The 26,458-nt window shown below is 39.9% G+C and overlaps 1 protein-coding gene across 2 annotated transcripts; it reads left to right on the forward strand.

Moving 5' to 3' along the window:
* Positions 1-912: 912 nt before the first annotated feature.
* glcci1b (glucocorticoid induced 1b) lies at positions 913-26,458 on the forward strand. 2 transcript variants are annotated; one of them, XM_079241357.1, is made up of 9 exons: positions 913-1,348; positions 1,463-1,831; positions 10,302-10,450; positions 15,152-15,241; positions 17,498-17,623; positions 18,721-18,858; positions 20,622-20,811; positions 21,754-21,874; positions 23,919-26,458. In XM_079241357.1, the coding sequence occupies exons 2-9, from the start codon at positions 1,528-1,530 to the stop codon at positions 24,259-24,261; spliced, it is 1,461 nt and encodes a 486-aa protein (XP_079097483.1). In that variant the 5' UTR covers positions 913-1,348; positions 1,463-1,527; the 3' UTR covers positions 24,262-26,458. The 2 variants fall into 2 exon arrangements, with proteins under 2 accessions (XP_079097483.1, XP_079097484.1); XM_079241358.1 differs by having other exon boundaries at positions 17,501-17,623.

Consider the following 26,458-nt stretch of genomic DNA (forward strand, 5'->3'; position numbering starts at 1 on the left):
AGAAAAAACAAAACGGTACTCTAGAAACCGGCAATAAATCTGTGTTAGCTCAGGTTTGACCTTCAATGCAGCGACTGACACCATGATTTTGTTATAAGGAAGTTATTGCGTTAAGCTGTTGGCAATATGCAGAAACCTCCTCTAGTTTGGCACATTGTTGTGGAATAGTCTCTGTGTTGGCTTGATGGCTTTTCTTGTCATTGGAAAACTGCCATTGACCAACTGTCTGACCACATTTGTTGGGTGAACATGTAAAAGCATAAAATTTTTTTTACTAAAGTTTCTAGACATTCAAATATTTCTCATACTCAAGGACAGGAAGATACACAGGACAGCTGGCTGAAGATCTACATCATTTCATGGGGCTTTGAACGTGGTTATTTATATTTTTTTTAAAAGAAATTTTAGTCTTAATGTCACGTCAAACAAAATAATGGGAAGTAGTTGGTCTTACAGAATGATTAGCCCTTTACAAGAGTTATTGCCCTGTGTAATGTTGGTATTAATCCCTCAATAACTGCAAATCTACATTTCATTAATAAGTGGGTAAACTACAGTTGCATGTAAAGTTGTTAAAACTACTAAGATTGTGTGTTTAGTTGATTTACTGTATAAAATACATGGCATTCATTAACCGTACATTAGTTCAGTGTTTTTCAACCATTGTGCCGTGTCACACTAGTGTGCCGTGAGAGATTATCAGGTGTGCTCTGAGAAATTACCCAATTTTCCTGAATTGGTCTAAAAAGCAGCTCTGTGTTCATTCAAACGTAACCCAGTGAAAGAAAATAAAACTCCTTCTTCTTGGGTTTATCTGACTTATATTCAAGAGGCTTTGACAAGATGGACTTTATATTATTAATGTGGACTTTAAAAAAAAAAAAAAAAAAAAATTTGGTTTGTGATGTGCCTTGTGATTTTATTTTTTAGTGAAAAAGAGTGCCTTGCCTCAAAAAGGTTAAAAAAAAGATTAAATTAGTTTATACATGTTTTTGTGTTGTTTTTCTACCTTAAAAACTTAGCATGCACTAAAAAAAAAAAAAAAAAAAAAAACCATGTCTAACTCGTGATTGGCCAAAAGTGTAGTCTATAGAACAACCCCCACCAATCAGCGAATATACTATACGCTGACAATGACCAATCAGAAGTCAAGAAGCGCGACGCTAAGCCCGCCCACAGATATCAGCCAGTAGTCTGTCCGCATCAGCTGTCATTTAGAGAGTGAACAGGATGGGGAAGACACCAGAGCAGAAAAACACGAAATTAATATAAGTTGTAGTTCAAACAACTTTTAAAGTTATCTCTGTTATGGTTGCAGTTTACGGTGGCATGTGTTAGCTTCTTTAAGGTAAGTATATCACTAAATTATACGCGTTGGAGCTGTTTTCCTCGATCGTATGAGAAGTTTTTTCAAAGGAAGCTAACCAGCTAATGTTTATCTTACCACCTCCTCCTCCTGCAGAGAAGCAGTAACTTTGGCAGTGCGTGTTTTTCCACTTCGATAAAGACAACAGCCAGTTTCGGAGGATGTCCACCCCGGGCAACTCGCTTCAACAGCCGAGGGTGAGGTGCAGCAATGCGGGTTCTCCCGGCTCGTTCAACAACAGCTGCCGTCTGCACCCCATCCGTGCCACGGTGCCCTACCAGCTTCTGCGTGGGGGCCAAAGTAGTCCCACACGGGCTCAGACCCTGTACGGTGGAGCCACGACCAGCCGGGGTTCAAGCCCCCCTTCCAGCCCGACTTTCAGTTCAGGAAGTGCAAATGCTAAGCAAAGACTGTCTCCGGAAAGCAAAGAGGCGTCCTGCTCCCCAGACTCTCCAGTTCCTCGAGGTAAAGACACAGCTGTTTGCCTTGCCTTGCCTTGCCTTGCATAGACCTCATCATGGCACGTCGGCACGTGCATTTGTCTCATGATGGCTTGCCGTGGAAGTGGTGATGCAATGAGGCGTGAAAACATGTTACATTTGGAAGAATAATGTGATACTCTTGGATGAGCTCTTCACAACTTATTAGTCAACAAATTATTCAACCTAGCTTCAACAGTTGTTATGAGCAGGCAGAGTGAAATTGTCTACCTTGATTCATATCGACTTTAGAAAGGGAGAGGAGGAAAAAAAGAGATTTCTTATCAGTTGTAATCGAGCCTGTTTACTCCAAAATGTGTGCCGAGTCTGGCTTTTAGCATGGGGCACTCAACACACTTTTTGAGATGATTAAGGAGGCATGGTGAAGGAGTTAAAACACTTTCAAATCAGCATTTCCCCACCCCTACAGTAAATCTTGTTTATGACTTTCTTTTTCTTGACTAACATTGACACTGGCATTATAATTCGAGCAGTATCCTTGTACAATCCAGAGCTGTGGTTGGTTGTTTCTTGGAAGGAAGCCACTTTTATCTGTACATGTAACCGCAAACAGCCTGGTAAAAGCACATTGTGACATGGAGGTGTGTAAACACAGCTTGCTTTTCCAGTGTCTGGAAAAGACTCTTGTACTTAACCTCACTGGTGGTTTTTCTGCATCAGCAACCACATCAGTGCTACTACCATGAGGCACATTTAATAGCGTCTCCTCTTTGTGCAGCATGGTAGTTATTGTGGCAGCGTCTGTGAAATGTAATGTTTGTGACGTGCCTCGCATTCTTCAGTGCTTTGAACGAGGTGACCCCCAGCTTTGACCAGTGTATTGTGCAGGGCTGCAAGAAGTCTCTTCCATAACTGAGAAGGCATATTTACCAAGCATGATGATGAATTTCAACTGTGTTTGACTAGCTATCGGTGTTGATTTCCTAAACCCGGCCACATGCCATTCATACCTCAGTCCCCTGACATGACCCCCCCCCCCCCCAACTCAAGCCAGAGTCCCATGTCAGTCATGTAAATGGAGACTTGACCTTACTGTGTGGATGTGACCTTTGAGTCTAAACATGCATGAGAAGCCACAGATGGCCAGCAAAGATTTGGTGACTTTTTAGGATTAAAATGAACAAAAATTGTTTATGTATTAGAAACAAAGTATAACAGCGAGGCTATTATAGTTCTTTATTTTTCATTGACTTCGTGCGACTTAATGTTTTATAATTCAATATGCTTTGCTCTTTGTGAAGCCTAATTTTAGTGTTTTGAACTCACTAATGAAGGTCATGCTTGCCAATTGTAAGGAAATGTCTTATTATGGTGATTGGCAGCACAGCTTATATGGTTACTTTAATGATGAATGATATGATGGCGTCAAAAGTATTATGGGCCACATCATGGCCTTTTAGGTTAACCAGTATGACATCATTCTCTTACCACAGTGTCCCGACAATGAAAGTCCTGCTCGCTGTCAAAGTGCCAGTTGTGCTGAAACAGCCCTGCTTCATTGTCACCCGTTCAAACTGCAGCGTAGGACCAAATCTGAAAATGAATGTGGCGTCTAAATCAGTTGACTCTAGTGGAACTGTGCTGTTGTCTGTACTTCAGTCTCTCTGTGCATAACATTATTATGTACCTTTTAAATAACCTCAGTATTGAAGTGAACTTTGCTCACTCCTCAGTCTGCATTTATGAAAGGAAGAATTGTTGACACCGTTTGCAGACATTACTCATTTACTGTAATATTCAAATTAGGGTTAAGATAACCACTGTAATGCAAAGATATATCTTGAACTGCTAAGGAGCATGAGCACAATGCCAGAGGTTTCACTGATGCCTAATGAAATACATCAGATAACAGATGCACATTTGAAGATTGCTATGTTAACATTTGCCTTTGGGCCACTACAATGTGAGGCTATGTCAGTGCCAGTACAGGAAGAATTTATTTCCTCTTATATTAGGTGGAAAATATGTGCATATGTCTTCAATTGGTCCCCACCAAAAAAATAAAAAAGCAAATGTTGGCCTATCTGCAAAACTCCAAATAGTGCATGTCTAGTTAGTATGAATGTCAGAGATTAAGTTATGTATAATAAGAAAATAAGCACAGAAGGAAGCTTTCTCTCCTTGATGGGCATATAATGTAAATTTTTACCAGATGTCGACGGAAAGAGTGTTTCGTTTCATTGTTTATCTCAGTTTAAAGCATATAAAACATAATATTTGCAATAAGGAAACACAAAATCAGTCCACAGATCTCAAAATGTGCTTGAAGTCCAACTGTCTTTCCTCTTCATTATTTCTGATAAATTTTGATGAAGGGCTTGAAAAGTTCTTTAATCCTGTCATTCATGGATGTTACATTGGTTGAATAAAGGTGGTACAGTTAGCTAGCTTAGCATTACATGCAGATCTGCTTGATCCCGTTAGCCACTTAAATGCTAACACACCGTAGATGTGTTGAATAATTATAGTTGGTAGTAATCGTAGTGTTAGGGGCGAGGTTATCATAGGTTGCGATTGTATGCACTAAGTATTTTTTTTAATGTACTCTGTAGGGTGGGAATCTTAAGCTACATCACAATTCACTTTGATTATGACTCAGATTCCCGCAGAGAAAATATAAAACAGACACCAGGAGGGCTGGGCGATTAATCGGATTTTAATCTTAAATATGATCTGGGTTTTCAACGATCATAAAAATAAAAGGGTGTGATTATTTTTCTCTCTGCAGTTTCCTCTCCTGCTGTCTTCAGCTGCTAATCGAGCGTCTCTGGCATTGCAGCGCTGTGCTGTAAACTCCTCCCACAGCCGCTTTGCTTTCATTCAGACACTGTTGCCAACTTGGCGACTTTCTCGCTAAATCTGGTGATTTTTTTAGTCAAAAGCAACTAGTGACAAATTTAGCAACTTTTACTGGAGTTATTAGAGACTTTTCTGATGTTTTGGCGACTGACTTGAAGGCACATATTGTTTTGCAGTTACTGTAAGGAAGGAGCAGCGGGAGCCTCTCCCGTCCTAAAGCACTCCCAGGCGGCCAGTCTCAGTCGGCTCCGGCTGCAGGTCAATGTAGAATAACTGCAGTAGGTTGTGGAAGTTCTCCTAAACATAGTTTATACCGTTGTCAGTGACAACTGGCTGCATTATTTTCATATACATAGTTAGGCGAGTTAAGTCACTGTAATATCCCTCCTTTACGGGGCGTTACCATGGCAATGCGTTAATCAGATCAGCTGTCTATTAATAGGTGAATGAGAGAAACGCGCTGTAGCCTGACAGCGGTTGTTTGGCATAAAACGTACATCGAGGCCAACGTAAAATAGTTCCTATATAAGCGGTAAAAGTGGATTAAACAACTAGGAGCCGTGCATTAGGTGGTTATAATGCGCGACACAGAGTCTAGAACGCGCAGCGTTGTTTAAAAAGACAATTATGTAGATAATTGTGTTAAATAATCGAGATCTCAATTTCAGTCAAAATAATTGAGATTATAATTTTTGTCATAATCAAGCAGCCCTAACACCAGGGCATCTCTTCCCCTGTGTGACTGCTTCCAATTTCCAAGTTTCTCTCTAAACTTTTACCTTCTCATTCCATTTCTGATTGGGAACCATTTCTCCCAGCCAGTACTATCACCCATGCAAATATGTTTTAGTTGTGTTTACCCACAATGCCCTTCTGTGTTGTAGTCCACTTCCTGTATTTCAGAGGTGTCAAACTCCGGTTCTCTAGAGCTGCTGTCCTGTAGGTTTCTGTGCTTCAACATGTCTAGCTGAAGTAAGTGGGTCATTGTGTTGAACTTACAAGAAGCTGTTGGATCCATTTGATTTGAATCATGTGTGTTGGAGCAGGGAAACAGCTAAAACCAGCATAGCAGCCCAGATGACTGCCACCAGTAGATATTCACAAATAAACCAGACTTTGGGAGTAAATGAAGCAAAAGTACTTTCACATGTTGCCTTTCAATGCCCGGGGTACACGCTCAGCCATTGTGTCTGTTATGTGCACGTCACAAACTGTCCAGACGCTGAACTTTTGTGATTCCTTGTTCTGCATTCTGTGTTCCTTAACATTAATTGACAATCTTTAAAAACAATCAAATAGCATTTAAGAACATTTTTACACTGATTCTGAATAATCTGCATCGCAATGCATGAAAAAAAAAAAAAAAAAAAAAAAACCCCACCAAAAAACAGCTGTTTTCCCCACCCCTAGTGCTCTGAGGCAGATTCTTCCTGCTGCATCAATCAGTTTTAAGATTAAATGATGTAGAGCAGTAATGTTATTAAGGTTTGCCACTTTTAAAACTATTTAATCTTGAAAATCAACAAATCTTTATGTAAACTGGGCCTGGGAGCCAAAATAATCCCATCATAAATCACTATATTGAAGAAATTGGGGGGGGCCAGGTTGTTCAGTCGTAGGAAGGTTGGCAGTTCAGTCACTTGTTTCCTCATTTCACATGTCAAAGTGCCGTTGGGCAAACCCATGTATAATACCTGCCTCAATATGAACGGTAGAAAGTGCTTCTGATGTACTTTAGGTGGCTAGTAAGGCTAGAAAACCAATAATGACCATCCATCCATCCATCCATCCATGAATGACTTGTCATCCATGAAGAGTCAGCTTCATACGTGTGACTTACATACAGTTCTAATAAACAGGAAGTCATCGCAGACCAATTTTCCATGAACGTCCTGAATGCTGAACTTTTTACATATCCTAATAAAAACTGTCTCATTGAGCAGAGTCGTTCTAGATATTCTTCAAGTTCGGATCTGAGACAACCTATTGGGGTTAGGAAAATCTCCCAAGAGTTTTGGATCTGTTATTTAAATCATAATACGACTCATAAAGGAAAACGATTGTAGGTTCAGCTTGTTGTGTGTTTTCTCGTGGTGGATATGCCCTTCTTGGTCTAGCAGCGGAGCAGAAGAAATACTCTTGTTGCTTTTAGTTGAAGTGTTTCCATCTTTCCCTCCCTGAGCGTTTACAAACTCTTTATCTGATTTTCCGCTGGTTTTGGACACCCTGTCCCCTGGTGGATGTTTGCTCACTACTGAAGTCAGCATTTGATATTTTCTTCTTGCCTTTGGAACAGTAGCATCACATGAAAATGTCTGAAACTAGCGCAAACCTCCACCAAGGGCCACGGTTCTTCCCGTATTGTGACATGCACAATAAATATTGGCCCTGCATTTAATGTATCCAAATTTTAGCCTCATAGATTAAATATTACGATCATTTTTTTCCTAAGTGCTCCAACCATTTTCATTGGAGTTTCGTTCACAAATGTTGAAAATGTCCCTATCTTGCAAAATGACAGAATCCTTTAAAAGATTATATCCGGATCACGACCAAAATTAAATCAGTTCTGACATTTCCAACAAGTCCTGAAAATTTCATGAAAATCCGTCCATAACTTTTTGTGTCATCTTGAACACAAACAAACAGAGACAAACAAACAAACCCAGTAAAAACATTTTTGGTGGAGGTAATGATGTTTTTGCCACTTTAAAAGCCCACCAGGTGCAGTACCACACCAAAGTTGCACCTGGGAGTTGTTGCAGAATATCTGAGCTGGTCAAAGCGTTCCCTGATCCTAAGATCATACAAAATTTTGAAGAGTTTGTCTTCAAACTGAGTCATGCAGCCTACAGGAAATGCTCCTGCCACGGTTTACTGATTTGGACCAAATGTTTCTCTTTCACATTTGCTTCTGCCCTACAGTTAAACCACCCATTTATCCCTCAAAATGTGGAAACCTCTTTGCTGCCGGCCGACTGTCCTGTGTGGGGAGGTGCAAATTAAAATCCAACCTGAAAATGTTCCCTTTAATATCACACACACCATCACTCACTTATCCCTAAAATCAAACAATGGCCTACTTTTGATGTCTTGGCTTCCTTCACACAGTTTTTTTTTTTCTCATCAGGAGATTATTCTAGTCTGGAAAGGAGGGAGATTATGGAAAATAACCACAGTCCCAGTTCTGAGAGCAATGGCTGGGGCTATATCAATATTGATGGAAATTTAGCCTGCTTCCTTTGTCTACAATGCTTCAGGGAATTTTACTGTAGCCCAGTAAGCTTACTTAGGCAATACCTTTGGGTGGGTAGGCCTGTGTATTCTATGAACAAAGAACAACAATGATCGGCTGTGTAGTTCCATGAGGAACAGGGTGCCTCATGTCGATGGTTTAGTCAGTGTGTATTGTGTAGATGTGAGTTCAAGTTAGAAAGGCCCTTTAGCCTGCTCTGGCATGAAATATAAGAGGTGTCTATGGCCTGATTACTGCTCTGCTTCCTTATATTAAGTCTTTTTTTTATCATTATTATTTCATTAGTTTTACTATGATGAAACAAGAAAATCAAGATTTGCAGGAGTCTCAACATTTTCAAACATTTAGCTTTTATGTTTGCATTAACATGTTGCATCTTTTCTCTTCTTGGACCGCGTGCCACTTCAGGAATGTTGTGGGGATGCAGGCAGTATTGATGTGAATTGCAGTGTCGTTGTTTGAGATCTTGTGTGTGTGTGTGTGTGTGTGTGTGTGTGTGTGTGTGTGTGTGTGTGTGTGTGCTCTACTGCTTTAGATCACCTCAGATTGCTCTCATAACAGATACTCCTCCTCAGCCATTTAAATGGCTTCAAGCTTGTGCTTTAAGGCGGTTTCTTCCTTCTTCACCAACACTTAGAAGATTAGAAAACCTGTCCATAGTTTGAAAACTATTAGAGGCAAAATCCTAACTCAAAAGTCTTGTAGTACTTGCAGTCAGGTGAAAATATTTTTTGTGTATTGTTTTTGAAGACACGTTTTTCTACTTTTAGCCAGTGACTTGAGAACTGGCCCGTCCTGTATTTCTGTTTGTATCATTTAAATATGCCCCATATCTGAGCTTTTATTACAACTCATGACTTATTTTGTTCAAATGTAAACAATTGGAGTTGGCCTACAAGTCAACATATGGCCTTTAGTTCTCTGCTCTTAGGAAAACTCACAAGCATTTCCACATGGTCCACATTGGTCACTTACACTACCAGTCAGAAATTTGGAAGCACTTTCCCACTGGATTTTAAGGGTGGGAAAATTGAATAGAAAAATGAAAAAGAAAAAACTGGGATTTTTTATTTCTTCACAATTTTAATATCAATTTTTTTTTGTTTGTTTAAAAAAAAAATGTTTGTTTTTTTCCCCCAAATAAAAATAATCCATTATAACATTTGTCATTTTTATTGTTTTTTATTGATCTTTTTACTTGTCTTCTTGGGCATTATAGCAGCAGAATGATGGTCTGGATACTGTTTATTTTTCCTAATTAAAATCAAAGAAAATGACAAGCACAAAAAGTTTCATAAATGTTTTTTTATTGTTTTTAATCTGATCTGTGAGAATCGCAATTTAAATCGAATTGGCACTCAAAAAATTGGAATCGAATCAAACTGGGACAAAAGCATATCGTCACATCCCTACTGGATATAATGGAAAAGTGCGTCAAAACTTTGACTGGGACAAACAAATTTGCCTCAAATCTACAATATGAAGAAATGCACTTCTTTTACTGCAGATGCTTTTTTTTCCAACCAGTTATACGGAGTTTGTATAAAACTGTTATACAAACTTGTCTTGTTCTTTTTGTTAACGCATCTCTATGATGCTATTTCTAGTTTTCTGAGGTTTTAACAGTGTTATCGTGTTGAATACTCATCAGACATATGAGCAGCGCTGGTTTTTTTTTTTTTTTATATATAAGTTTTCCAGCACGTTCGGTTTCCATGGTGACAGAAACAAGTGGTTTTAGAGTTTTGTTCTACTTTGAAATTTTAGTGACGTCCCGGGGGAGGGACTCAGTGATTGGTCCTCTTCTTTAGGTTGTGCACATTCACGAGAAGAAAGCCACGCCCACCTTCATTGCTCAGTATAACTACTCCTAGCAGTTGACCAATCAGACGCAGCCTGTAGGTGGGGCCTAGGGCGGAGCTTTATCTGTTCGCTTGTTTCTGGCAGAGGCTGATCTCTGATCTGAGAGGATCAATACAAAATGAATGAAGGGGTTTGTGATAAATGCTCGATTATTTCTTACCCTTCTGGACTTGCATGTTAAAATAAATTAGACTTGCTAAACTATTTTCTATAAACTTTTGTGGTAAACACAATAAATACGCTTTAAACTGGAAAGCTAAGAGTGAATTTATTGAATTTTTGTTTTCTTTTCTTGCAAAAATGGCACCCTGAAGTCGTCTTCTTTAAAAAAAAAAAAAAAAAAAAAAAAAAAAAGAGAACAAGGGAGACAAACCGATGATGGAACATTGGCACAGCTGTTGGGAATTAGGGGGGTTATATATATATATATGAATGAATCGACTGCTGGTCATGTAACTATAAGTTTATAAACAGTTGGAAAAGCAGTTTTAAAGATTTTTTTTTTCTTAATTCACAGGAGACCGCTCCAAATTACAAGTCCGCAGTTCTAGTGCGATTCGAAGAGCGTCTTCATTGGACGCCATTACAGGACCTTACCTCACAGGCCAGTGGCCTCGGGACTCCCATGGACACTATCCTTCCTGCATGAAAGACAAAGCTACACAGGTACATACTGTTCAAAATGTCCTTTTAGAACTGCTGGATTTTTTGGGTTTGACTGCTTTTAGCTTTTACCTGAACTTAGCATGCAACCTTTCAGGCCACAATATACTTTCTGTTTGGATTGCATCTCTGTGGACAAATTTACGTTCACACTGTTAGACTTTCTTTAGTCTTAGTATTTGCTAGAGGAAATACTAATACTAAGAGGAAAAATGCTTAAATTCTGACGTTATCTGTGGAATCTGGAATTCATATTTATATTTTAGAAAGCAAAGATGATAAAGCAGCTCCTCCCACTCTGAAAACTGAATAATCTGTAAGTTGTGTGGTAGAAATTGTCATATCAGGCTTTAAAATGTATGTTATGACATCGTGTTCAGCACATCATGTAACAGGTGGCTGAAAGTGAAAATTGTTTATTCCAAAAAACAGACAAATGAAAGCTCCACCACAAAAACCACAGCTGTTGTTTTTGTTTTGTCAACATTCAGAGGCTTCGTTAGATGTCTGGTTGTGGTTAAGGCGTGATGGTGATTAATCATCGTACTGTAGCACATGCTGGTAAACAGCTGATAAAGATAATCTTCTCACACTTGATAGAGTGGCATCAAATGTCTTAAAGAATTATTTTTACCAGAGTGAGATGAGACTTAGTTCACTTAGCATGTGCCTGAAGTAACAAAATAATCATTAACTTACTGAGTTTTAAACATTATGATTTATATGAAGTTAGTTAAAAGTTTAATAGAAAGTTTTATATAGGCTATGAGAAATAAACATATATTTGTCTTTGTGGTATCTGCTACCAACGCGGGCCTAAATAGAGGATCGCAGCCCACACATGGTCATCCACTAATCCTGCTGTGCGGTTTCGCTCAAAAAGCTTAATTTTTCAGGGAGAGGGTTTTGTGTTGGGTTTGTGCTATGAAAGCATATTGAATATGTATGATCTTGACGAGGGCTGCTCTCCTCATAGCGAACAGAAACCTTTCATGTGACTGAATGAAGACCGCCAAGCCTCATTTACATGGGCTTCATCCCTTTAACCCCTCATTTGCCCTGTTTTTCTTTGTTTGTACGCTGAGGAAGTGCTCAGAGGGCCCTGCTAGATGTCTTGAAGTGGCTGTGAGCAAAGTAAACACCTCTAATTACAGGGTTCCTATGTGTTGCTCTGGAAAGTATGGAAAATAAGTTTGAAGATAATCAAGGTCTTGGAAAATGTTACTGCTGGGAAAATACATCTGACCATATATATATATATATATATATATATATATATATATATATATATATAAATTTTTTTTTTTTTTTTTTTTTTTTGGATATTTCATGGACTGGCATTGTGATTTCTTAGGCAATGTTACTGAAGGATGAACAAATTATTGAAGATTTAAGATGTTTAATAGCTTGCTGTGGGAGAGTTTTCCACATTTTACAATCATTGAGCGATTAAATGCTCAGACTCCCATGTGGATAGTTTAGAGCCCCCTTCTTGTTAACAAGTTATGCCCTGGCTCTCTTCATAAAACAACAACAGAAAGCAGCAAATAAAAGGTGCCTGGCCTTTGTAGTGCATTGCTTAAGTTCAGGACGGCCTCTTCTTTGAGCTGTAATGCAGCCCTGCATGGAGGTGAAGTTGTTTGCACCTGTCCCCCAGGCGAGGCGAGGAGAAATCCCACTGCCTACCACCTGGCCCTCGTGGCTGCCTGCCTTTTGTGTGGGAGTTGAGGAGCAGAGGGTCCATACATATGCTAATCACTATTCCAGGATAGGTCTGCACGCCTTAGGCGCTGTGGTTACAGAGCACAGAGAATGTCTGCATGAAGATTAGGACTCTGACACACCAAGCAGAGCTCAAAGAACGAGCACACAAAGGCAGGCTGATCAAACGCGTTGCCTTTCCTCGTGTCCACTGTTAAATGTAACGCTTGAAGACAACATGCAGACTGCAGATGATGGCCATCTGACCACTGGCATACATGTGCGCTCTGTGCCTACGTGAGAGGAAGCGGCTAATCAGAAGTCTGTTATTTCTTATCTGAAAAACATGATCAAAAACAGAACAAACCCATTAACGGTTTGCAAATCCTGTGAATTTATCTAAAAGAATTATATTAAATGAGAATGTTGATAAAAGTCTAATTACTTTAAATTCCAAATACTTATTTGGGTTTTCATGAAGCTAATGCTAACTGGTTGTTTATGCCAGATAACTTATGAGAGATAAAACTCACTTATACACTAAAATGTCTCTTAAGACCAAAGCTGAGACTGTCAGCTCAGATATCTTCAGGCATTTTCTGGTTTGCTTAGTGATTTTCAGACATGCACAAGATAACAGATACAAAGTCAGCTGGACAGCAAGCCCTCATCACGTCTGCAGCCCACCGAACGATAGCAGCGGTGCTCTGCACGCATGTCTCAGCATGCAGTCTAAACAAAGCACTGCAAATTCCACTGCAGTTCTATTGAAGCCCAGTCATTATTTCCTGCTTTGGAACAGAGCTGGATTCTTGAGGATGTTGCTTGCATGTAACCCTTTGGGTGGGAATCACAATAGGAAGTGTGCTGCAGGCTGTGGTGGTGGAGTTTTATCTCTACAGCTTTACATTATCAGGTGCAGCACATGGCAGATGCCAGGCTACAAAGCACACAACTCAGGGCTGAAGGGTCAGGGAAGTAGCTCAACGAAGGGGCCTCAGGTAAATAAAGGTGTGTAATCATGGTAACAGCTGGCTGTATTTTTAACTAGTCTTTAGGGAAAATACCTAAAATTAAGATACTTTATCAAAACATACCAAGTATCACCACCCATGATGAAATCACACTTGAACACCCCCCTCCCAACACTTTTGATATTTGAGAAAAGTTATTGAGCTTTTCATCTTAACCTATAAAAACTATAGGCTGTATATCTCTGTGCTAATAAAACCATTTCACCGTGTTGCAAGTAGGACGATGGGACGTCTGTCTGACGTCACAGAACATCTGTGAGAACTTAGCTTTTCCTCCACCGCTTTGTCCAGACTTGTTGAAGTCTACTTGCCCTTTTCTAGCAATTTGCACTTTGTGAGAACAGATGAAGCTCCAGCATTAAGTCCCTCAATGTTTGGCAGAAGCATCAAACTGCACAAGTAATTCCATAGGCCATGAACAAAATGTTAATGCTAAAGGCTAGTTACACATCTGCCATCCAGCATGGCCAAGCACAGTGGTCCCTTTTTGTAAGAGCACAAGCAACCATTTAATATGTGTCCTTTTCAGGGGAAGCCAGTGCCAGCAAGCCAGCTCAGACAGCTTCACGGGTGTTCTTCATTATTCACAGTGATATTTCATATGATAGGGCAGGGATTGTGCGATGGTTGGAAAGAGGTTTTTCTGTTTGTGTGGGGTCAAACACAAGGCAGTGCGAAGGCACTGACATTTAAGCTGTTTCGTACGACTGTGCTCAACATAAAACGTTAGAGGTTTTAGGACCAAGGGAACTGCTGATAAGCATAATCAGGGGGAAGTATGTGGTTTCAAATGCTCAAATGAAGCATCCTCAGTCCGTTTCTGGTTTTTTTGCATTATTTTACATAACTGTTTCCTCATCTCTTTAGTGGACATCTAAAAGACACGGGTGAAACAGAACTGCCGTTATGCTCTTTGGGGAGGGTGGATGTTGTGTTTATCAGCTCATTTTCTTTCACTGTTTCACGAATGGCAGTAAAGTTCTGTTGAACTTGTACAATCCAGGCATTATAAGGTGTCTCTCCTGCAAATTAATCATTTACAAAGGCTATGGATTGTCACAAAATAAGGTGGGGACTTTTAACTTTGCAAAGTCATAATAAATGACTGCTACTAATATGTATTAAAGCCCTTTAATTACTTTTAAACTGTTTCGCATTTGAAGTGAAATATTTGCTGCAGTGTGTAAACAGATAAGTGAGTTTAGTGGCTCACTATAGATGGGTTTGTCTTAAACCAGTTTACTAATGGAAGAAATGATTCTTTTCCTGTTGAATTTAGCTTTTTCCTAAGGGATCGTATCCCCTGGCTGTTCTTCTAGTTTTTATTGATTCCAGATTTGCAGCTTTACTTTTAAACACACTGGACTGGTGACTGCGTTCACCCACATCTTTCCCAGCTGATTACCTAAACACTTCAGATGAATGATATTTAGCTGTTGCTCACATCCCGTATGACTTCATAAGTACTGGTTACACTGGGAAATAAATGTCTTAAACAATTACACTAAATGAGTTTGATGGAGAAATGTTTGCACATTTTTTTTTAAATGTTTTTGCTGTTTTTGACTAAACTTTTGTTTGCTTCAAATCCACATATGTCTGTCCATGTATGTAAACTTATGTTTCAGTCTGTTAGCATTTTTATAAATGCGTAAACAAAGTCTATCAAGCTCATAGGAAATGAACACAAATACATGAAATGATTACAATAATTACTTAATTAATGATTACAACAATGAATTAATACATGAAATTAAATTTTATTTAGATAATAAAAGTAGTTTTGTAATCACATTTTTATCTGTATTTTTTAGACAAGTGGTGAAGCTGTTTTGTTGCACATAAGCAATACTTTATACTTATGCAATGCAGGAAGTGTTATTTGGTGGCCATAGAGGAAAAGTGTTTGTTTAAATGATAAAGTTTTTGTATGTGACATGTGCTCAGCATGTACATGTCTGTGTTTCAGACTCCAGGTCTCTGGATTGATGAAGGAGCAGAACTGGGAAGCCCTTACCAGCGGTCAGCCTCGGGGGGTAGTGCAGACCATCTCAAAGAGGTAGTTGGATTATTTCTTTTCCTAAATCACTGCTGCTTGTGTCAACAAATATCACTGAGAGTGTGGCTTCAGCAGCTTCTCTCTGAGACCAGGCAAAGCCAGTCTAGCTTAATACTATTGACGCAACGAGGTAAAAGAATGTACTTGTCATTTTTGAGGTTCATTCCATTTACTCAATGTGTGTTTTATTTGTCAGGGTCTGAGGTCAGCCTAAATATTACTGTCCTTAAAGTTGGTTTCCACTCCTGTCTATCTGCTGGGCTTGGTGGCCAACCAGCCGACCACATGGCGTTATAAGGACTCCAGCTCTCCAGACCACAGGCTAAATTTATCCTCCTTTCTGTTCCCCACACAACTGCACTGTGCAAATCTCATTACGACCTGTTGGTTTTTTTTTTTTAGCTCCTCTCAAGGAGGAAAAGCCTGTGTTGTTCCCTTTTCAATTTTCACAGAATAAACAGATTTAGGGTAACTAACTAATGCTTTAGCAGCCAAATATATTTGTTTTATACTGTCTTATGCCAAAAAAAAAAAAAGTTCTACAATGTAAATGGCCCACAGATGTGTTGGGTTTGAAGTTGGAAACTGTTTCACTATTCTTGTTATGATATACCATAACAGGTCGCATGTTCTTAGATACAGTCACAAGAGTTTCATGACTATTGTTGAACTCATTTATTGCTGAAATCCAATGTAATTGTAATAAATCACATTTTTAACATCAATATAACTCAGCAACTAATAGGAAAATGTTGTCTTCATCTTGGTTTAATCTGTAAGTCGTGGCTTCTATAATCAACACAGCCAGGAAAAGCCAGTCTCCTTCCTACTGGGATTGCCTGGACTTGTCATTATCAACTGCTGCCACTAAATGAATGTAGCGAACTGAGTTTTAGCTCACTAACCTCTGAGTTTTCATGTGTGGGAGGATATCTATGAAAAGAGCTAGTATCTTTTGTTGACTGAGTTGCCAGGTTTACAAGATCAGCATTGAAGACCACACCTTTGTCTGCACAGTACATCTGCGCCTGTTAGCCTGACAAAGACTATCCTGTTTTTAAGCTGATAGTGGGCCAGATGTAGAAACACCCACCCATCGACCTAACATGTGTCCTCATCAGACGCAGACTGTATGCGCTATCTTCGTGTGAAATAACTCTCAACTTCTTTATTGGTGCAAACAGGACTTAAATACTTTAGAAAAAGGCCAATGATGCAGTGTTAATGTTGTCATCCATGGAAATAGAAATCCTTCTAGACATCCTGGAATGATAAAGCAAAAGAAGGAGCTATTTACATTTACTTCAAAATGAACCGTTAAATCAGCTGGATATTCAACCAAATAACTACTTATTTTTGTGACATTTTGTAACTTTTAGCCACTGAGGGTGCTAAATCTATAACTTCCCAAAGATCACATGACACTGTCGCGAAATTAAACGTCTTTATGAAAACGTCTGCGTTAGCTCCTAGCTTATCGGACATTACAGTAATACTGCTTCCTATTGAACAGTGTAAGAAAAAGCATAAAACTAAACCAGACCAGTTGGTAATTGTTGTCTTGCTACTTTGATATTAACGTGAAATTATAGGAAATGTTTGTTTTTTTTATTTATTAATATTAAAGAAGTCCAATTTGTTCGACATGTTTAAGGAGTCACATTAGCTTTGGTTTGTAGCCGATTAGCCTCAATTAGCCGCATTTAGCTTCTAGCAAGCATCTAATTAAAGACACATGTTTACTGCAACGTTCTGCAGCTCATCACCTGCTGACTGCCATTGTTTTGAAATGGCTCAAAGATGTGAAAACGTTCATCACATTTTGGTCCAACAGATCTAACTCAGCAGTCTAATAACAGAGGAAAACTGTGGGTGGGTTTTACATCCACCCTGCTCTTTCATCAGACTCCAACCAGCTGATTCTTTGCCAAGGTCGACACGTGGTTTTCTCTTTCTACCCTCCTCAGACACAGTTTTCACTTTCTTGCTTCGTTCAGCCATTTCAAAGCATTTCAGGTCACATGATCCCATGAAAGATGGATCTGCCCAAAATTATGATATCTGGTTTCTGAAGGGGGCAGCCCCTTCAGGGCGCCAACACTCATCAAACACTGTATACTGACCCCTGAAATCATCCATTATTACTCACGTCAGGCTAATGTTTGGGTCAAAATCTACAAATATCTATTCCTATATATTTAGACTCCATAGCCTGACTGTGAGCTGCCATTTGCTGAATTTGTCTTCTTCTTCCAGCAGATTGCTAAACTCAGACTGCAGCTGCAGCGCAGCAAACAGGCCACCCGGCAAAGCAAAGACAGGGAGCAAAGCTCACTGCAGCTGCCCCCGGCAGCACAGCTCGGTGCTGCAAGCCAACCACAGGTGAGTTTCTCCTGTCTGAGTCACCACCAAATCAGGTTAGCCGGTATTAGTCAATGTTTACTTTGTGTTTTTAGGGGTTTTTTTTTTTTTGTTTGTTTTTCAGTTAAGAAAGAAAATGACTAACTTGATTTAGGGATGCAAGATTTTCCCCAGGTAACAGCGTATGATAACTTGGCTTCGCAGCTCTGCACAAACATAACAGTGAAGTACATGGTGACCAGATCAACCACAGCTTTATGATGACTGAGTAAAGATAAACAAGAGTAAAGCAGTGCTGCTGTCTCTTGATCCAGTTAAATAACTAAATAGTTCCTAAAGCTTTGCTTTATCAAACTAATGAAGCTGCAGTTTGTCGTCATGTGAACTATTTTAGTTGTTGTTTTTATAGTAAAAGTTACTTTTTGAGACTGCGTTTGAAGTGGGCAACATTATCTAACTAAACCTGACTGAGCCGGGTACTTGGACTTGTTCTGCCGTCTTTGTGGTCAGTTGTGTCAAAGAGAGTCTGAAGAAAGGGGACATGTCTGGACATGTCTTTCTCTGTCCTTGTTTGCGCTTCATTCATTACCAGATGCACTGGGATAAAGAATGAACTGTAGGAACAGGAACGTAGACTCTGACATGCTGAATTTATGCTTCTTTGCACCATCTGTGATGATTTTAATGTTTTCTATTCAGCTCTTGAACGTGAAAGGTGCTATACATATAAAAAAAAAAAAAGGTTTATCAGTCAAAACGATCTTTAAATCCAACAAGATTTTCCAGACATGTAAGGTAGTGAAAATAGTTATGCAACACTGCAAAGGAACCCCTGAGTAGGAGTTTTATAATGTTATGTATTTTAAATAAAGTATTTTATTCATAAAAAAAAGGGAGATGACAAGAAGTTTAAAAAAAATCCACTTGTAATTTCCTTTAAAAAAAAAAAAAAAAAAAAAAAAAAAAAAGATAAAGACGGTAATTTACTAGTTTAGCTCCGGGACTGATCCGTGTGTTTTTTAAGGTCTGAGGTTGAATAGTTCTGTATGTATTGAGAACATTATTTTAACATTCATGTCTTTTTATTGTCTTTTAAAATTTTGTTTGTGTCCTTCCAGTACAAGGGAGCTTCATCCGCTTCATCCACGGCGCCTTTGACAAAGTCCTTCATATGTAGAGTGCCGAGCAGTGTGGAGGGCATCAACCACGAGCTGGAGAACGTCTTCATCAGAGAGGAGTGGGAGCAGGGCATGAAGGTACAGATGTGTTCAAACAGCAGGAATGAATCTGAATTAACGGTGTTTTCACACCAGACGCGTTTTGAGCGTCAGAAACGCTGAACGCTCGCCGCTGGTCACTAAACTGTCACTTTTGCGTCCAACGCCCAAGACGCTCCTGTTGCGGCGGGAAAGAGAGGGAGGGGGGGGGGAGGCGGAGCTTTTCTTCCGGTCAGTTTGAATGATGGCGATGCAGTAGAGAGAGCGGCATGGTTTTATTTAATAAGTAAAACTAAAGAACGTCGTTGTAGGACAAGGTAAGGTCCTTTCTGTTCCTATCATGACAATAAAAATGTGAACAGTCACAGATAACCGGCTTTGCACAATCGAAATGATGAACTCTTGTTTCGGACTGAAGAATCAAACTCTGGTTCAAGTACAAATAACACAACTGACCTCCAAGGCTTTGTACTCCTTCACCGGAGGTAAAAATCAATAAGTACAAGCAGGTCTAAGTTCGTCGCTGCACAATGGTAAACACATACTCGTTTGGAACTTTGTGACTCAGTATGTAAATATCTGACATCCCCTTTGTCTGCATTTTGTAATCACTTCATTTCCTCACATGTAGACATTTTACACATCACATAGTTAAAACTAAGCTTAATACAATAATTAAAAAAGGCTCAATGCAAAGCAATGGTTTTTGCATTTTAAGGTCTTTTAGGATGATTTCAGAAGCACATCAAACGCTGAAGCTGAGCAAATGGTTTATTGCATAGCAATCATGTATATTGGATCTTTCAACACCAGTGTAGCATTGCAAGACATCAGTCTTTGCAAAGATTAACATCATAAACCACATGATCCGCTGTGTAATCCACAGCAGCAGGTCCGTCGTCAAGTCCAGGTGATATCCCAGAGGATGTCGGACATGGTGAGCTCACAGGGGATCGGTTATTCAGTTTACTACCAATCATCTGCAGCCGGTTGAAATGAAAGAATCTTACTAAAAGAGTGGGTAGCTTTTACTCTATTATATGGTATAAATAAGTCATGATAATCTTATAACTGTTTTGCTTGTATGGGGTCTTTCCACCTGGTGGCAGGGAGCTGGAGAGATACGATGTTAAGTGAAGGTACTGAGGAAAACATGGTGAGGAAAAACATGCAAGAACTGTTGAGGTCAGCAGAGGAGCCCACCCAGATAGTTTGTACTATCAGAACTTCAGGCTGCAACCTGGAACATATGTAATTATGAGGAAAAATAATGTGTGAGGCTATGCCTGAAATTCATTAGATGCCTGCAAGCACAGGCTTGTGAAGCCACTTAGCACATATATATTTTCACTTGCATCGGATTTAATCACTGCGAGGCAAGAAAGCCAGTAAATCAGGTCTGACACGTGCTTGTCAATGACCTACGATGCGCTATGCCAAGCGTCACACAAAAACAAACCCATCTACAGATTTACAACATGCTTTGCACCAAACTTTTTTTTTTTCTTTCTCTCACCTTTGAATCATCTGTGTGTCGAAGCAGAAGACGTTTCACATCACTGTTCATGTACTGCCACATGGTGTGGTGTTTGCTTCTGCAGCTGAGCTGATGATGAACACTCCAGAGGCCTGTTTCAGATTTGGGACATTTTAGTCATTTAAATGGCGTGCCGTCGGCCAATCAGAATGTAAGCAGGGACATAGAAAGGCTGTGAGCGTTGGTGTCTCTGAAGAGGAAGCATCACTACTCTTCCATTTAGGTTTTAACTTCTCACAACCTCTTGCACATTCTGACCTCACAGGCCATGGAGGTGGTAGATGGCCGCCGGCCCCCCTTCCCTCCACATCGCTACAGCAACAGCGGGGACACACGCGACACAGACACACAGGCCCCTTCAAGTGGCGAATCCAGCCCGTCGCCTCGGCCCTGCAGCTCCGACCACCTCCACTCCCCTGACGGAAGCCTGTGCTCTGCAGAGGAAATTGATAAAGGTTTGTTGCCCCAGTTGAACAGATGCATCTGTGCAATTCAGTGTTCTTTAATGTTCCTCTGCTTTTAGGTTTTTGGAAAGCGCCCCTGGATTTGTGATATATAAGAGGTGGTTTCTGGTTCGTGGGAGTTGCATTAAATCACAATCTGGCTCTCTTAAACATCGCGTTTTTTTTTTTTTTATTAATAAAAGCGATGTAGCCGTGTGGTCTAAGAAAGAAGAAAGCTTCTTGTCCAGTTACTGTGGATAAATTAGCTGCTGACAGCTTAACACCAAACAGTTGAGCGTTGTGGCTGATACAGCTGCCAGGTTTACACTCGGACAGAAGTAGTGTTGAGAAAATAAAAATCAGGCTGCGTTACCGTGGAATTTAACACAATTTAATAAGTTGTTTTATGTTATGGAACGCGCTCCCAACAGACCTTAAGACCATACTGGATTTTAAAAGGTTTACTTCCAGACTTAAGACCTGGATAAAGACAAATCAGGCCTTCACTCACTTTTAATATTGTAATTTTTTCCATGTTTGTGGCAAAACGGTAGTTTAAATTGAATGTATTGACAATGTTCTTATTTTGGACTGATTTTTATTTAATGTGTTTTACTTAATTTTACATTTTGGTGTACATATTTGTATTTTGTATGTATATATAAAGGCCAATATATGTAAAACTTATAATTTCGCAATACCATGTAAAGTGTGTATAATTTCTAATTGTGTAAAAGCCCAACTAGGGACGGGCATTAAAAATTAGCCTTGGCTAAAATGCTGCAGTATTCATGGACATACTTCTCCCTATCAAATAAAATAAATATGTCTTTATGGAAAAAATGTGCTTAAAAATAAACTTTTTATATTTGAAAATATTTACAAAAATATTACTTTAGCAGGAACAACTGAAATGTCCTGAAAGGCTAAATAAAGTGTGTATTTACTTTGCAGACAGTGTGTGCAGTTCTCCTCTTCCCAAGTACGCCACATCTCCCAAACCGAACAACAGCTACATGTTCAAACGGGAACCTCCAGAGGGATGTGAGAGGGTTAAAGTGTTTGACGAACTCGTGTAAGTTTTTTATTTCTGGTTTTAATGTGTTTATTATATTTTTACATAAAATCACTTTGAGCTGTGTGTTTACTTCGTTAAATACTTTTTTTTTTTAAAGTGACAGATTCTTATTTAAATAAATTTGTCGTGGATTAAATGAGTGAAGGAGTGAGGATGGAAGGATGGCAGAGGCATACAGTATTCCTGGGCTTCACATTGGATGCAATATGTGCTGTGCTTGCTGTAAGTAGGGTGCAGATCAGGACAGAAGGGCTGAAGCATACAGTTTGTACCCAGATATGGTTTGTTGTGGCTGACAGTTGCAAATGCAGAAAGATGCTACATATACGAACAGAAATGCTGCAAAACAGAGGAATGAAAACAACATTGAGAAGAAAATGCGGCATATTTACGCACAACGGAAGTGCTCCAGGCCTTTAGGGGCAGCAGTGAGTTTTCATCTGAGAGACAACAGGGAGAAGAACAGAGGTACTGTGGGAAGTTAGAGCAACATGAGCACAGCGAAAGAAATTACAGTTTTTATTTCTTTCTTTTTTTTTCTTTTACAATATTATAAAAAGATCAGCAGATTTAAATGATTGTTTTAACTATAGTAGAAACTTTGATCGCATCAGATCACTTGAGTGAATTTGAGTTTTCTTATTACACTTCTTTTCATCCATGCAGCACTTCTCTGTACTAGTAGCTTTTCCCGTTAGCATTTCTGTTCCTATATGCAGCGTGTTTGAACCTGCTGGCCACCGTAGGTTTGCATTGTGAGGAAACGGAAAAGATGTCCCACAAATCGCGACTTATTTCAGCTGCAGACTTGGATAAAATCTGTCAGAAGCAGTGAGCAGCAGCTAAGAGGGGCTGATAATGTTAGATGTTAATGTTTAGTCTTATTGGAGGTGCACCCACGCAGTGACTGCTAACTGGTCTGCTTCATGTTACTACAAAAACGAGTGGAAACTTTAGGCTGTTTTCATTTTAACCCGCCTCAAAACATTGTTTATAAAGTAAGTATAACTGTATAACTTTTAAACTGTGTTTTTGGCACGTTTTGATGGCACTCTGATGTTCATGATGTACATTCCTGGAGCTGGCCTTCATTATGTTTTCCCCTCTGTCTGTAAAGCGTCTTGAGATGGCATTGCCGTGATTTGACGCTATATAAATAAAGTTGAATTGAATTGAATTGACTTTACCCTGCAGTGTCCCAAGGCTGAGAAACGGCACTTGACAACTTTTTAGTCTCTCCCAGGGCATCATGTTACAGCTTTACACCATCACATCACGTCCCAGCAACTGGATTTCAACACACTGGCTGTTTTGGGCGTGCACCATAACAGATTAGCAAAGAAAATAAAAAATGATCAGAGGAAGTGAGGAAAGCGACAGAGGAAAAAGTCATACAAATTAACAGACTGTTTTACTGGCTGGAGAGAGTTGAGACTTCTAGGCTAAAGTTTGCCAATGTGTGTCCAGCTGGATGTGTCGGCATGTCGGTGCAGAGTGATGTCCTCTCCGTTAAAATGATTCATTTCTGCCGAACGTTGTCCTGCGCCTAGCTTGACATGGTGCAGATTCATGGTGTTGTTACATAATATAAGGACATGAAACTGTTTGGAAGCAGAGAGAGTTCACACTACATCCTGTATGAAAGCCCCTCTATAGATTAGATAACTGGTGTCACTGGTAATAAAAGCCGCTGCAGCAGTTGTTTTTAATGAAACATTTTTTGGCCTCTAGTGGACAATTTATACATTAAAGCAGGTGGGATGACGGGCAGAAACATGGATCGCTGCACACACAGGGGGGCTGCTTTACGAGGCCACATAAATGCAACACCGTGGCAGATTAATCACAGTGCAAACTGGGCATTTACATCTGCTACAGTTTGCATTTAGGGAAGAAGTTTTTTACAAAAATTTTTGTCCATTTACTCTAAAGCTATAAAAGAAGCTGTGTGTTTCACCGGGACATTTTTTTAAAAGGACAAACTGCAGGAGTGAGGTGAAAATAAAGGAAAATTTCTCATGTGAAGTTTTGTTGTCTTCAGGTCTGGCAAATCCAAAGGCTTCCCTCTCTTCTCCTGCCCTGACAAAAACAAGGTGAACTTCATTCCCAGAGGCTCGGCTTTCTGCCCGGTCAAACTCTTCTGCTCCTCGCTGTTCTCCCCCATCTCTTCCTGCTCCTCCATCAACCCTAGTCTCCATGGCAACAACAGCGTGGGAGCTCAAGTGACCCCGACTCTGTCCACATCGCCACTAGCCACCTCTTCGGCTTCCCCAGAGTGGAGCAGCGACTCGAGCGGTAGCGTGAAGTCAAACAGCACAGGCAGCCAGAGCCCCGACGCCGATGTGGGGCGAGACGGCTCGGCACAAGTTCTCCTCACCAGCTAGTCCTCAGGTATCCATGACCAAACCACCTACAGTTAAAACATTGCAAATATTAGGTGGTAAGTTTTAGGAGAAAAAGAAAAAGAAAAAAAATATTGCACTCCAATAATCCTAACGTTAGCCAGCAGGGAGTGCCCAAGGTCCAGAGCTGACAAGCGCCTGCAAGGATAATGGTACCGGCATGGGAGTGCAGGGGCATTTGTGCTTGGTCCCAGTGTTTGTCCCTCTGTTGGTCATGTTCTGTGAGTAATACTTGATACTTTGGGCATTGTTACTGACCTTGGGCACAGCCTCTTTTTCTCCCCCATCACTAACCTCGCCTTCTCCCTCCCGTACCACCACAGCAGAACTAGCTATGCTTATTTTCGCAATAAATAGAAGAGACTGCCTGATTAATTGTGCTACTTAGTGTTGGCAGTTTTATTAAAATGAAAAAGGAAACTTTTAAACTTTCACAACAGACAGCTATACATGTCAGCTTAACTGTTATCTAGCCAGCAAATCAGCTGTTGAGTGTACAGCAAGCTAAAATTTATGTAAGATACTGGGATATCTTATAGCCAGAGTACTTTGCCCCAATTTCTTTTTTACACATTTGTATGAATGTATATGTAGCACCAGCAGGCTCCAACCAGTAGGCTTACAAGGCAAGATCGACCTCTGCGTGCTTATTTTAATATAAACATGCTAAGTTAGCTGTTTATTCAGTGATCAAGCGACCAATCAAAGTCCATAGATCCCTTTACTTCCTGGTTAAATTAGCCCACACCTCAGCAGTAACTCAGGTCATCTGGAATGTACTCTCTTGGACTACGATGCCTTTCTTCTACAGAGAAAGTTCTGGTATTTCTTTTCCCCCGGGAGAGACAAGTTATTCCACACTTAATCATTCGATGTCATGGATTTTGATACATATCTCATTGGATAACCGTTCAGGTTAGAGGTCCAGGTGCTTGACACATTCCAGAGATCTATGTTGCATCAGTCAACAATGAATGAAATTATCTGCATGAGCTTCACCATAATTTGTGTCATCCTGTTGTTAAATATGTACCAAAGCAAATAATATGCCAGAAGGGCTGCTGTGTATTTGGGACACACAGGCAGAAGTAGATTACATGTTTTGTCTTTTTTTTTTTTTCCCAACAATTCAGCAGATTGTGTTTTAAACACACCAGCGATTGATTACAGCCAAGCACTTACTTGGAATGACAAAGATAATCACTAGGTTTTTCTTTTTTAGATCAGTTTGAGTGAAAACAATCACTAGAACGTGCAATTAATTTGTGCCAACGCACAGCAAAAACAATAAATAACAGATTTAACCTCTGAAACCTGAGGGGTGTATTTTGGAGTGAGGTGAACCACTTGGTCAAGGTATGTTGACCCAAAAGTGTCATAAAGGCTCATTTTTAACGTGGCTAGATCACCATGGAAACGTAGACCGAAGCTACAAGCTTGTTTAAAACGTTCTGTTAAAGGGAAGAAAAATGAGAAACTGGCTCTTTGCCTGATAAAGTCTGACCTCCCACGCTGCAGATCTACATGTAATTACACTGCAACAACCTGAAAGCGCTTGATGGGGATACTATCATCCGACATGTTGGTCAGGCAACAGAAACTTATCAGATTTACTGTATTTAGCCGTAATTAACCATAACCTGATGTAAACATTGATGCTTTGAGGGAATTTCTTCCTCTGTCTCCGAATAAGCTTTCAGACTGGAGGCTGATTGTAAGGTTTCTATGGTAACCATACAATTGCTTATAGATGCGGAATAGGTAACATTTTTATTATCTGTTCCTATTTTCTGATAAATTGTTGTAACTCTAACGGGACACTTCCACGTTATTTAGGACGGTGTCTAAGTATAAAGTTAAAAACCTGAGAGCTCCATGCGAAGCGTTAAATGACACAAAGCCTCGCTTCACAGTACACCTCTCTGATGACCGACTGAGTTATCGCCGTACATTAAACATAACGCAGAACTGATTTATGACCAGTTTACCCACCTTGATTGAAATACTGGAGACCTAATTTAGACTGGTCTGGTTTTGCTTCTAGCAAGCGTGTGTGCGACACATTCCACATAAATCAAGCAGAAGTATTCTGTTCTGCTCGCAGCTCCAAAAGGTTTAAAGTGTACTAAGTTGTGATTTTCTTCACAAGCACAATGAGCAGAAATGGTTGCCGTGCTCG

The sequence above is a fragment of the Telmatherina bonti genome (assembly GCF_933228915.1).
Source record: "Telmatherina bonti genome assembly, chromosome: 5".
Lineage (NCBI taxonomy): Eukaryota > Metazoa > Chordata > Actinopteri > Atheriniformes > Telmatherinidae > Telmatherina > Telmatherina bonti.

Excerpts from the sequence above, each read along its gene's own strand:
- glcci1b (XM_079241357.1), top strand. The coding sequence starts at position 1,528 with ATGTCCACCCCGGGCAACTCGCTTCAACAGCCGAGGGTGAGGTGCAGC. Across the intron at positions 1,832-10,301 it reads AGACTCTCCAGTTCCTCGAG|GAGACCGCTCCAAATTACAA; the intron begins GTAAAGACACAG and ends CTTAATTCACAG. Across the intron at positions 21,875-23,918 it reads AAAGTGTTTGACGAACTCGT|GTCTGGCAAATCCAAAGGCT; the intron begins GTAAGTTTTTTA and ends TGTTGTCTTCAG.